We start from the raw sequence: 13747 nt of genomic DNA, 5'->3' as shown, positions 1-13747 counted from the left end.
TTGTGGTTGGAATGGCAGGTGGTGTGTGTCTCTGTACATCATGCACTTGACTGGGAGTTGCCTGCTGCATTCTTTAACTGGCCATCAATTGCTGAGGATTTCATTGTCATGGTTATTGCCTCTTTTATGTTTGTTCGTGGAAAACTTTGAAGTCATGGCAGCCTTTGTTTCCATGTGATATTCATATGTGTTTTGTTGCCATGGGGATTGGAGCAACCTGTCATATCAGAACAATCACTAACTAAGCTTCTGTTTTCCCTCCTTGTTTTCAATGCTTGAGACAGTGTTATACCTATGAAGGTCAAGGTTTACACATCCTGTCATTATTGTATGGGACTCCCACACAAAGGGTTAATGTACCGGTAATGTTATGCCAGTTGCCCTGGGTAACCTGGTTTCTCCCAGCCCGCCAAGGCCCCAAAGTCAAGTGCCCTCTGTGGTCCCAGGGGTGTCGCAAGGGGGAAAAGTGAGAGGGTGGGTTTGGGGAAAACAAGAAACTTTTTCATAGTTCTGAGAAGAGCCAGGGTTGAAAGGTGGCAGGGAATTTCTGGGAATTTGTTGGACCTTGCTAGTGACCCCTGAAATCAAATCTTCTCCTCAGTTCTGGTTCTGTTCCTATCAAAGGGAGTAGAGCTTGGATACGTTGACTCTGTTCACTCATTCATATCCTTTTGTTCTTTTACAACAGAGTAAAAACAACAACAAAAAACATAGAAAGCATAGCAAGTAGAACGCAATATGTACATATGAGGTGGTTTACAGTTCATTTGTAATCTATCATTTTATGTTTTCTACAAGCAGATTACCAATTATCATACTTTGTCTCTCATCCTAGATACTTGTCTTTAGTAGAGTTACTGTAAAACCAGAAACATTTCTGGCATGAAACTTCGGCGAATTGCAACTGCAATTCAGTGCATTTTGTAGACAAACACTTTTATGTGCATTTTACTTTCGCGGAACTTGGCTCCTTGTGAAATTCACAGAAGTTTCATGCAGCTGAAAATTTCTGGTTTTACAGTTTTACAGTATTAGCTTCTGTTCTGAGATGCATAAAAGAAATAATTATGCAAACCCACAGCTAACTGACCCTCTCCCTTTCTTCTCTCTCTCTCTACCCGTCTCCAGGTCGGCCTACATCTCCTACGGAGGCCTGCTGATGCGGTTGCAGGGCGACGCCAACAACCTCCACGGGGTGGAGCTCAACCAACAAGTGTACCTCCTCATCAAGAAACTGGCCTTCTAAGGACCTTCTTGCAGTGACTCGGCAGAGAGAGATGGAGAGAGAGTGTGAGTGAGAGAATGAGAAGAAGGAATAGAGAAAGAAGAAACAACCGAGAGTCTGACTACAGATGGATCGACAGAAGGGCAGGATATAGTAGTGAAAGAAATATGTTCAAAAACATATTTTTGCAACATTTGATAAAGATAGACGGACCTTCTAAATTGCTTGTAGATGCAGTGAATCTTTATCACAAATACAAACTATATATTACTTGTCATTTCTGTGTCAGACACAATACCAAAAGACATATGAGGAGAATCCCTAAGCAAGTCCATCAGTTATGAAAGGAGGGATTCCTGGACCAAAACCCATCTGACTTTGGGTCTCATGCTGATGTGATCATGGTAAACTATGGTTGACATTGATTTTGATGCCTCTGCCCTGGTAGGACACTAGAGTTGTGGTGTTGATGATGGTTTGAAGAGGAACCATGGTATAAGCCCAGAAGATGACTATAACAAATAAGTTCTAAATGTATGGATGATCTTTTGGATGTGGTAGACTTCGGTCTGCAGATCTACTCCAATGTTTTGATCCCTACCACTCAACAAGAAAAAAGATTTTTTTTTTTGGTTACACCTCAATTGTGTTCATGAGTTTAAATCAGTTCATGAGCCACCTTAAACACCACCTTTAAAACTCTGCTACTGGGGAAATGGCCTCATTTCATTGTTTTCCCTTTTTAACTCGTCATCCGGCGTCCAAGTACATCGATCATTGTGCATGTGTAAATGTTTTACATTTTCAGCTTCTTCTTTAAAACCCCATGATTTTCACCAAACTTTTTAAAGTGATATTTGTAAACAATATTTCACCAGAAACTAATATGTGATGCGTAACCCGTTGTGGATAGGCAGAGTTTGCTACAACATGCATTTTCCATAGATACTTGCCCAAGTATACTCGGGACTCGTCCTCAAACGGGATAAAAAGAGAAAAATACACAGTCAGCTTGCATTGAGTAATATTGCTGAAAAGTGTGAAAGATCATTTACGGTTTCAATCTATTTTCAATTTGATGAATTTGCAGACTTCTCTTGACAACTTAGTCAACCTGAAAGTGTTTCATTCCCTTCCAAAGACAGAATTAGCAGGGTTTTGTTGAATGTAGAGCTATTTTTACTATGTTGTCTCAACATTTTGAATTCACCTCCAGGATTCTTGTGTTATAGAAACATGCAACTGTATTTACTTAAAACAGTCTTCGCCAATATGGGCAGTACATACTTGAAGTCTCTTGGTACATGTCTGCGTTTTTGCCAACACATGCTGCATTTAACATGTCTGGCAACAAACACAGCTCTTTAAATAAAGAATGTTTTACTTTGAGTTGTATAAATATGAGTGGTATTTATGTGGCATTCATTGATATGAAGTTATGTACTTTGAATGCTTGTATGAGGAAAAACAGGCTTTAAGCTATTGAAAATCAAACAAGTGCATTACATTCTGCTAGAGTTCACTGTTTTTTCAATGTACAGAGAACTGATTCTAATATTGGGTTTTCAGGGAAAAGAACCTTGAATATTAGAGAGTATCAGCATATAATCTTTTTTTCATTCCTCACCCACTAGTCTCATGTTGTTGTTAAAGATAAGTGGATTTTTTTTAGACCTCTAGAGAGAAAATCCTTGTTGATTCTAAGGATAATATGAGCATACCCAAGATGCATTGAATATGTATTGTTAGAACATGAAATTGGAAGCAAGAATGAGACAGTCCCCCCCCCCCTCACTCACACACACATACACACTGGCTTCTTTGTAAGATTATTGAAAATTGTTTATTCCAAAGTGTACCAAGTTCCCAGAATATAATAGGTAATTGAGGGACCAATTTAGAAATCTTTCTCATTCATGTCACTGGTTACTGGTTACAGTGGAAGAAATCAAAGAAGATCTTAACTTCATTTTGACCCAGTATTTAAATCAACTTTGTCAATCAACCACAGTTTAGGGGGCTTTAGAATGGGCATGTATATCTCCCCTGCTCAGGTAAATTAATACAGAATACAGTATATGACAGGATCATATCAGTTCTTTATTTTATGTCTCTCCCAATGAATTCTGGACGTGTATTATTCTACCTTTTTTTTTTTTTAAACAAGATTTTGGGGTGGTATTGTATAATTCATTTTGGAATCATTGGTTTGTAAATATGTAAATACGTGTAGATTTCAAGTCTGAATCATGGACTTTGGGAATGTACCAAGTGTTTTGTAAAATAAAAGTTGTGCGAGGAAAATGAAATTTCCTGCATTGTGAAGCTTACATATCTGTGCAGTTGCCTCTGTGTGTATAACTACATGTTGTAGATTGAGTGTGTGAAAGAGACTGTGCAGTGTATTCAGTGCATTTGCATGTGAGAGGTACATGTGCTCACAGGATGTAGTCATGTGCTTGCAATGCATTGTGGGAACGCACAAAGATAGAATAAGGTAAAGTGGTGTTAATAAAAGTGTTGTCTCCTTCATGATAAATATCTTAGCTGTGCCTTAGTGTATATGACATTATTCCCCGAGGACAGCTTTGAGAAATAATGCACATTGAAGGCATAGGTAAGAATTTAAGACACGGGTATATTTATCACTACCAGATAAGATGGACATTACTCATCCTTCAAATGATGTTCTCACAGACAACAGAAACAAAAGCAACACACAAAATCTAGTCTTTGAAATGCAGTATTCTACTTATACCATTCCTGTGATATTGTGACTTTTAATTTGATTAGTAACCAAAAGTTTGCATCTAAATGCATTTTGCTGGTGGTGTTATTCGGATTGTCTCCATTTTTTAAACCAGAAACATAATAAAAATGTTCACCCTATTCAAGGAATATAAATGGAAATGTAGTGAAATAAACATCTCTTTCATATCTGACTTTCTAATACTGCAATGGTTCATGCTAAAGTATTTGAAAAGAATAATATTTCTGGCCTATAAGTCCAACTTGAGGCAAAATGGATAAGGATGGCCAAAAAGCAGATTGCTATGTGCATATTTATTTATTTTTTGTTTGTTAACAGATAATTTTCTGCAATTATTTTATGTAAATGTTATCAATGGTCATATGACATAAACTACAAAGTAATAAAGCAACAAATGGACAGACAAATGATACAGTGTACATTGATATGATCAATACAAAACCTTATATAATAAGATAAATACAATTTGGATTAGAGGGATGGTATAGTATTGGTTGAGGTGAGGGTTCTTCAGCTTTTAACTTTCTGTGACATACTTGGAAACCACTTTATGTTGAAGAGCATACAATTCCAAGAGATATTCAAAGTTTACTTAAAGGAAATCGCTTTTGAAATGGCTGAGATATCCAAAAACAAAGCAAAACGAAGTGATCCTACTCAAAAAGTGGGTCCCACCTTTCGATAGTATCCCTTTGTTTTGGATATCTCAGCATTTCAAACCCAGTTTTCATCAAATAAACTTTGAATTCCTCTTAGAATTATATCATATTTAGCATTGTGAGTGAAAATTAATTTCATATCCATTTATTTCATATCTCATCACAAGGTATATAACATGTTTAACCACATGGATTTCCTATTATGTTGACAGATGAAAAATAATGTGACAGGGAAAATAGAATATTAGGACAAGTGGGACTTGTTCATTTGCCAAACCATATCCCTATCTTTGTAATGTATTACACCAATTTCAAACTAATGTGATTATACACTTGCAAACTGTATTTGTGAAAAATCACAGAAGACTTCACTGCATTTCCTACTTTTGCCTGTTAGAGACATTTTACCCTAATTTTACCCCACTACCCTAAGACTAATAAATCTACAATGGAAAGCTGTGTTGTCATTGTAATCATGATTGACATTATTATGAACGACTTTATCTAGTTTTCTTCAGTAAAGTCAATTCCTGTCACAGACGATAGTGTTTCCAAGTTGAAGGTTCTATATGATAAAAAGTATTCAAGGCGAACAAAAAATAAGTTAAGGAGGCACGTTTCCTCTACCATTTTACAGTTGGCAAGTAGAGTGAGGAAAAGAAAAATGTTCAGCCAAACTGTTCCATTAATTCACTTTGTACTATGTACAGATCACGTTCACGAATACATTGAGTACATTTACAAGTAGGATTTTTTTTTTCGACGAACGTTCCCACGGCTAACTCGAGAGAACGCTCGCACGGGCAGACGATTCGAGAGATATGAACGTGAATAACGCGGGTCTTTGTCGTCTAGGCCCACTCTATCGGGTTATTTTCAGCGGCTAAGGGGTTAAATGGCAGGTATTTACAGGCCCAGGGGTACCCTTTGCACAATGATGGATTGTTTGGGGTGGGGTAGGGACGCTCGTGTGGTATGTTACGTCCGGATAACTTTCGTTTTCGCTTTGCATACACACACTTCGCCCTGTTGCACAATAATATACATCGGCTTCATGGCTGTGTATCAATGGTGTCTGTTGGGCGTCGGAAGTCGGGCACGTTCAATGTTGTTACAATGCACGCGATCTCGTGTGTCTATCACGCTATCCATGACTTGCGTTGTCGCTTCCCTGAAAAATTATATTTTGAGAACTCTGCACAACCTGGGGGTTATCATTAATAAACATGAGCCATAAATTATGTAGGCCTATTTCAATGATAGCATCACGAAAAGAGTGGATCCCACCCTAATCCCATGTAAAGGCAAAACAGATACAAAAACAAAGGCAATAGAACACAACAAAATACATGTAGGCCTACATTTGTACAAACATGTTGATTATATTCACACGATGCTTTCATAGATAACTATTTCTTCCTTTCACCCTTTCTTTCAATTCAACAAAGCAGTATACATTGTACTTGAGAGTAAGATTTGAATTGTAAAAACGTGGGGTATTTAAGAGAACTGAAGGCCGATAGGCCGTGTGAACAAAAGAATTTATTATGCAGTGTTTTTTTACCAAAGATTCTTTGTCCATCGTATATATTGAATCTTTTAACTTTAGTACAATGCTGCTGCATTCCAATCCACGTTCGTCATCATATTTTGTCATAAACGCGCCAGAGAAAGACTTTCAAATAAAGTCAAAAGTTTCTATGTATATTGCGTGCCAAGTTATAACGACATATTTTATCCTCTGTGATTATGCTCTATATAAGGACTTTAGGTGAGGCGATTTCCTCTTTGCGCCCTATCTCATCGTTCACCTCACTGATTTCATTCCATTTGTCAGAAAAAGTAGGGAATTATTTCAATGAACAGTGGAGACACCAATTCTTGTCTTTAACGAGCCCATTTTCTTTTTCTCTGTGTTGATGTTTTACGATTTTTTTTTTCAACCGGATGGTAGATGAACTTCAGACAATGAGATCAGCTGAATAGCTTACAATTTATGCAGGGGGTTGTAGGCAAAATTTTAATTCCCTCAGCGCCGTAAATTATGTATCGAAATATGTCAGAGACGATGCAGAACAGAAGAGCTTGGGAAGTGGGACAGTTTTTTGGAAGGGTTTATACATAGCTTACATGCAGGAACAGAATAGTCGTGTGATTGATTTTAAAAGCACAAACTCGCCTGGAGCAAAGACTATCGATGCACTGCTATCGGCTGGTACCAGTACCACGGTATTACATGTTGGCCCAGGATCCTGGTTCGAGGCCCTCCAAAGGATCAGGGGAATCGGAAAGCTAGAACAACGATACCCGTCCGTATATCTGGCTATCTCACTTTCTTCCTGTCTCTTAGATTGTAGAGTCGAGTCTGTCTTTAAAGGAAACCTCCGGATGATTTTCAGATTTTTGCATTATTTTAAAGAACTCTAAATTAATTATACTGAGTATATACTGAGTTTCAGAATTTATAGTAATTGGGATGAAGAATACGAATGTTTTAAAGATTTATAACAAATTGCAATGAACGAGGATGATGGCATGGCAGCCTCACCATAAGAATGCATGAGTTGGGGCTCAAGGAAGCAGGGGACAAAAAGGAAAGAAAGAAAGAAGGCATGCATAGATAATACACAGGCGAACTTGCAAGCGAGCTGTATTGTAATGGAATTATCAGTGACACTGCTACATTTTTAGAATAATATATTGAGTCTCCTATGTCATCATTGTTCAGTGTAATTTGTTCAAGCTTTTTCAAAGTATTAATTCTCTGCTCAAGGACCACAATAAATTCAGGAAATCTATACATGGAGCTGTCGATTTATGTACTATATGATGTGAAAGCATGAAAATCGTCTGGAATGCCCCTTTAAGGATTCATGAAACGCATATCTACCCGTCTATTCGACAAGATATGACGTCATCACTTTCTTTTCGGAGCCAGAATTCGTTGAAACACGTATGTCATGATTGTGTGAGATACATTAACTTGTATAAAAACCCACTGCGACTTCATGCCAACACGGCCCTTGTCTGTTTTACTTCCTTTCCAAGTGTAATAACTCCAGCGATAGTAATCTATCTTTGATCGGCCTTGAGGAAGTGACATTTTATGACGATATTGAAATAATATAGATAGTATTACAGACCCGTGAATTTAGAATTTTTACAGCTACGAGGATTCAATAAATATGTTGTCGTAGAAAGTGAGAATTTTGAGCTTGACGTTAGCGTTAGCTCATCAGCTGAAAAAGTTCAAAACTGCTAGAGTATTGGTGATTTGAACCTGAATCGAGCTTAAAGATCAACGAAGTTACCGCCGGCGAAATACCTCCCAGTTTGGTTGTATCATGTCCATTTGAGTGTTAGCAAAAGGTCAACAGTTTGGTCAAGCATTATTTTCGTCTTCAGGAAAAAGTCAAGTTAACCACGCTAATCATGATTGTGGCCATAGCGGCTATGCAGTATGATTACAACTCATATCGAACTCAGGCAATCCATCGAAAGAACATCAAGTAATTCAACAGCAACAAAACCGAGTAAACAACAACAACAACAACAACAACAACAACAACAACAACAACAACAGCAGCAGCAGCAGCAGCAGCAGCAGTAACAACAACAACAACAACAACAACAACAACAACAACAGCAACAACAACAACAACAATTTCATGTTTATTTACATTGGCCAAACCGTCAGTCTTGATGCTATTGTTACTGTTGTGAAAAGGGAACGTTTTGCCCTATAGTCGATGACACTCCATCAAAAAGGCGCGTGAGTCAGACAGCGAGAATTCGTGGCGGGCAATCGACGGCAGACCTGGGGTGGCAGACGACTCCAGGTCGCCGCGCTCCGTGCTCATCGCTACGACACAAAATACAATGTATACTGCCTCCGCGGGTGTCGTAGAAGACAAAAGCAGCAACATATCTGCGACAGAAGCTCATTTTTGACCGCCAATATGTACAAATTATGAGGGACATTCAAAGTAAACCAAAAATGATAACAAACAAACAAGTGACATAATGTTAATTTAAGTAAGTTGCATTGATACCCTTCGTGGCTATAGCTACCAGCATAATTACACGTCAATTCAGGTTATAAAAATATTGGAATCTAGTTCTGTACTAGAGACAGCTCGCCGACAGACCCTATAGATAGACCTGTCGCCATGATGGTCATTACAGCAAAATCACTTGTCTTGATATACAGGGTCAAGTTGACTCGAAGAAACAAAGCGAACCAAACAAACATACTCGTAGAAGTTCCATTAAAATTGCGTATGCATTATTAACCCGTTCCGTATACGGGAACCTGGTGACCTACGTGTCAAGTCTATGGGCATTTCAGAATTTAGTATGGAACGGGTTAAAAGAAAACCACACACACACACACACAAAAAAAAAATGCAGAAGCTTCAATTGTCACATTTTACTAAAAAGAATTAATGAAGGAACACTAACCCACGCAAACTAGACGAGTTGGTAATTTGACACTCTTCTTTTATACTTATTATCCATAGAACGCAAAATTCATCATTAGGGCCTATTATAAACACTAGATTTCCGCTTTTCAACGAAATGAGAAGAGTATGATCTAGGACTCCTTATACTCATCTTTGCAGTCAAAGTACATATGAGTAGCTAGTTGTATTCATTTGACTAAATAGCTTAAATAAAGGGGGGGGGGGGAATGGGCTGATATGCCATGTCATAGACCGAAATAAGATTATAATATTTCGGGGGGGGGGGGGAGAGAATAATGGGATTTGTACAGGGCTACGACATCTGATTTGTATACATGTGTGTATTACTTGCTTGCAACCAATAATCACTTCTTCATAAAACATGATCTTTCAAATTTCATGACTTTCTTATTCGAAGTCCGAGTCTTTTAAACGTCTATTGTTATACGATTCTGTTCATTTTTTTGCCATTTAAACTTGAGCGCATGCGAGATTTTACTTTGAACTCCAAGTCCACACCAGTTCACCATGACTATAAAAACGCTAAACTTCTAACTACCAATAGAGAGCATCAAATTTTGAGAAACTAACAGTGTATTTAGCTTCATACAGTTTCATTCAGAGTATAATGTTTCGCTTCTGTCAAGGAGCCCTTTATGACAGATTACTATCATTTTAATGTCATATGTCATTATGTTTCTTGATAAACGTGATAAGATTTCGTATTACTATACAAATTGGTTCTTGATGTGAAATTTGAGGATCTTATTTTTACTTTGTATTATGGTTGCAGTGATGAAACGTGAATGTTAAGAGGAACTGATACATACTATATATGAGATGACAATAAGGCTGAAGCAGGATAATTTTTTATACATAATGTTTAAGTCTGATTCAAGGAATAAATGATTGACGAAGTAGAGGTGTGTGATTTATTGCGTGAGATCATTTCATAATCCATCGATTTATGCATCATTTCATAATGGACTTAGTGAAATAAGACAGTTCAAATTAAATGTACTGGAAAAAAAGTATGATTTTCAGTCTTAATCGAATTATTGATGAAGTTTGTTTGTTTGTTTGTTTGTTTGTTTTATTTAATCACGGGGTTAAAAGCCCTCAATCAGCCAAGAGGCTGTTTTCAGAGAAGCCGTCGAAAGTCGAACGCGATGACTAAAAAGAAAATTATTAAGGGAGAAAAAATATGTTTCAGTGCATTATACATGCAGACTGAAAGTTTGATTTGGCGTGATTGAACTTTGGGTTGGTGATGCAGTTGTTACAGCATCGCAGATCTTTCTCACTTCGATAACTCACGTTTGTTGCATTATGATCGTCACAGGATTGAAAAACAATCTAAAGCTTTGAGAATTGGGCCACTATTACGATATAAATTATCTTTGAACTATTTTAAACTTATTCAACCAGAAATATCATTACGTCTTACACTTTTATAGAAGAAGGGGAAAAAAATATTTTTTGTAAGTTTTTGTACACAATCAATGGAAAATAATGAGGTTATCCTCAGTTCGCTCATTTACATATTCTTCGGAAAATTTGTACTATTGTGTTAACATACAACTGCAGTCTTTCTTGTTCAGATTAAATATCAAGCGTCCGAAATTTCCCTTGAAGTGTTTGATGATATATTTCAAGCGCTTGCTACCCTTTTTCGTAGCTTTATTCTCTTCTACAACATCAGAAATACCGGTAGGTTGTGACATGTTGCAGGACCACGCAGCTATATGGTTGTTAAAGCCAACAACATTGTGTTAAACTTTTTGTTGGTAATGCCATTAAATTGACGCGAAAAAAAAAGAAAAGACGAGCAGCGTGGAAGAAAAACAAGCAGAGTAAAGAAAATGGGAAAGAGATATGACGGATGTAGGTGTACATGTAATCCACTTAATATCCAATATAGTTATTGACAAAGATTGGTAGACGTACAGAGAATCACATGGCACATAAAACGGTAGACTTTGACAGAGGAGATGAATAGATAGATGGACAGACAGACACACACACAGACTGACAGCTTTTCGTGTAGATATAGATTGACAGACAAACGAGGAGATGGTATAAAATAAATGATCGACTATTGTGAGCAAGTATACAAATGGCATTCAGGGAAACGTAATAATTATCTCCACATGATTACGAGATAAATGATTGCACTGAAAAGTGATCATGAATATAGCTTCCTATAGTTATGATAGCTATACAGCAATTACATAGATATATAAAGAAAGAGAGGGGGTTGGAAAAGATGATAGATAATGTAACATAGACCGATTCATAAAAAACGTGAATAGACAGAGAAGGGACGCGGATAATTAGATATACGGAAGTACTTTTACATATACATAATTATACGGGCGGTGTAAAACATCGCAGTAGCCACGTAGGGAGAGGAATAAGAGCATTCACAATGTCATGTATAGCACAAGAATGGGAGAACGAAAAGAGGTATATTTTTGAAAGATAGATAAATAAATGAAGATAGACAGATAAATATGGATAGATAGATAGGTAAATAGATAGATAGATAGATAGATAGATAGATAGGTATAAAGGTAGATATAGACAGATATTGATAGACATACAGGTACAGAAGAAGATGAATAGAGAGATGGATATATAGAGAAATAAATAACAGAAAAATAGATAGATAGATAGATAGATAGATAGATAGATAGATAGATAGATAGATAGAGAAATGGAAATCCCAAATCGTGCGGCCAAGGGACTTACAGGCACTTCTCTGCCAGCAACACAGATGGAATTGACTCATACGATAAGAATGAAATCGCGTCGAGGAGCCGTGAAGGCTGAATCTTGCTGGTATCTGAGAAATAGGTGAGCCAAATGGGAGAGCCGAGGCCTTGAGGTTAGGCGGGCACGAGCAAAGAAAGACCGGCTACTCCACGTATCGCATTCATGATCTTGTTTCGTGTGTTGTTATGAATCATCAGTGCCATAATCGTGGCGGTCAAATCCATTGTTCTATATTGGTAGACTCATATACTTTCGTTATTCCTTTTTTAAAGAAAAAAAAATCTTCAGCAAGGAGTGAGTGTAAATCGCTATCTCGAGGTGTCTACTCCTCACATCAAGAATATATAAACGGTAACTATAAAGACCAGCAAAATATAATGCCATAATGATGCAGTGGGTACATAATATAGACGTGTTTCATATCCAGTCGAGTGACATTTGCACTTAGTCAAGTTAACATGGTCTTGTATAGGTATATAAGTTCTCTCTATACTTCCTCCACCCCCTATCTCCCAAACATGTGACGGATTTACATTGCAATATCTTTCACATATATTCTTAGCTGTCGGTAGAATTAATTCAAATTATATGAATGCCATCCATTTTTTTTTTACCTGTCATTGAGAAAAACAAAGCTATCACGGTCACGTGAATAATTTTTCTTCTGATGCAGTATTCGTTTCTGTTTTGATGCGAATGATACGAATAAGTATAATGGAAAAATAAAATGATAGAACGTTGAATATATCGATAAATGCACAAATTTACAAGAAAAGATAATTATGTTACGAGAATGTTATGAAGCATTTATCATTACTCTTTGTGTCTCCCGTTTTTTAATTATTGCTTTTTCGGCAAAACTAGTGAACGGAATTGGTCAGAAAATAAACACTGCCATCATAGTGATCACAAGTAATACACAATGACAGTTTGGAAGTATCTTTACAGGCAAGGTGATTACTCACTTTGTGGATGTTCGTGACTAACTCATGTCTAATCTGATGAAGAGCTATTCACCTCTCGTGTGATTCTTCATATTTGATGGGATCTTTGTGTATACATCGGTTGGTGTTAGGCCGAGCAACGATCTGGGCGAACCGCGAGATTTTCGCAGATTATGCTACTAAAGTCGCATGCAGCCCAGTGCCTTGGAAGTAACACGTTCATAAAATTCACTGGAGTATGCTTATAATACCACGTTCTCTGTGTCAATACAAGAACTCGAATGAATTAATGAATGAATGAATGAATGAATGAATGAATGAATGAATGAATGAATGAATGAATGAATGAATAAATGAATGAATGAATGAATGAATAAATAAATAAATAAATAAATAAATAAATGAATAAACAAAGAAAGAAAGAAAGAAAGAAAGAAAGAAAGAAAGAAATACAAATAATAATTAAAATGTACACAATTATTTCAGTGCCCCTGTCAAAGGTTCCAAAGACGAGAACATTCTCTCATCCTAACATTTACGTCTATATATAGTCTATTACATGTTTTGTATAAAAATTAAAGTTCTCGTTTTCTAACACAAAATTAGAGATTTGGCGTACCATAGACGACCAGGATTGAAGTCCCCATTATGATGCGCCATATTTTACTGCAATCAATATGAAAAAAATATAAAAAATCACACACACACACACACACACACACACACACAAGGAATCGCTGATTTCCTGTTAATTCAACTTTTATACTGCTTCCTTTCCCAAACATAAGGACGCGACAGGGCCCTGGTCTAGTTTCTCGACAACTTCAGAGATTTCCTTCAGCTCTTGTGGTTGTTGATCTCGCATAGATAGTAAGGATTATGATTAACTATGCTCAGCTTCCTTCATATGT

At 37.0% G+C, this 13747-nt stretch overlaps 1 protein-coding gene across 1 annotated transcript in view; it reads left to right on the top strand.

The window, feature by feature from the left end:
- LOC139726199 (DNA-directed RNA polymerases I, II, and III subunit RPABC3-like) overlaps positions 1-1831 on the top strand; it is a 90099-nt gene extending 88268 nt beyond the window's left edge. Inside the window, exon 4 of the mRNA XM_071637269.1 lies at positions 1129-1831. Within this exon, the coding sequence (XP_071493370.1) occupies positions 1129-1246 (118 nt within the window). The 3' untranslated portion in view covers positions 1247-1831. The remainder of the gene's footprint in view (positions 1-1128) is intronic.
- Positions 1832-13747: the final 11916 nt, after the last annotated feature.

The sequence above is a fragment of the Diadema antillarum genome, unplaced genomic scaffold (assembly GCF_040938485.1).
Source record: "Diadema antillarum isolate AM-2024a unplaced genomic scaffold, OU_Dant_1.0 seq00000081_RagTag, whole genome shotgun sequence".
Lineage (NCBI taxonomy): Eukaryota > Metazoa > Echinodermata > Echinoidea > Diadematoida > Diadematidae > Diadema > Diadema antillarum.
The sequence above is the reverse complement of the archived record's forward strand: the minus strand, read 5'-3'. Positions and strand labels throughout refer to the sequence as shown.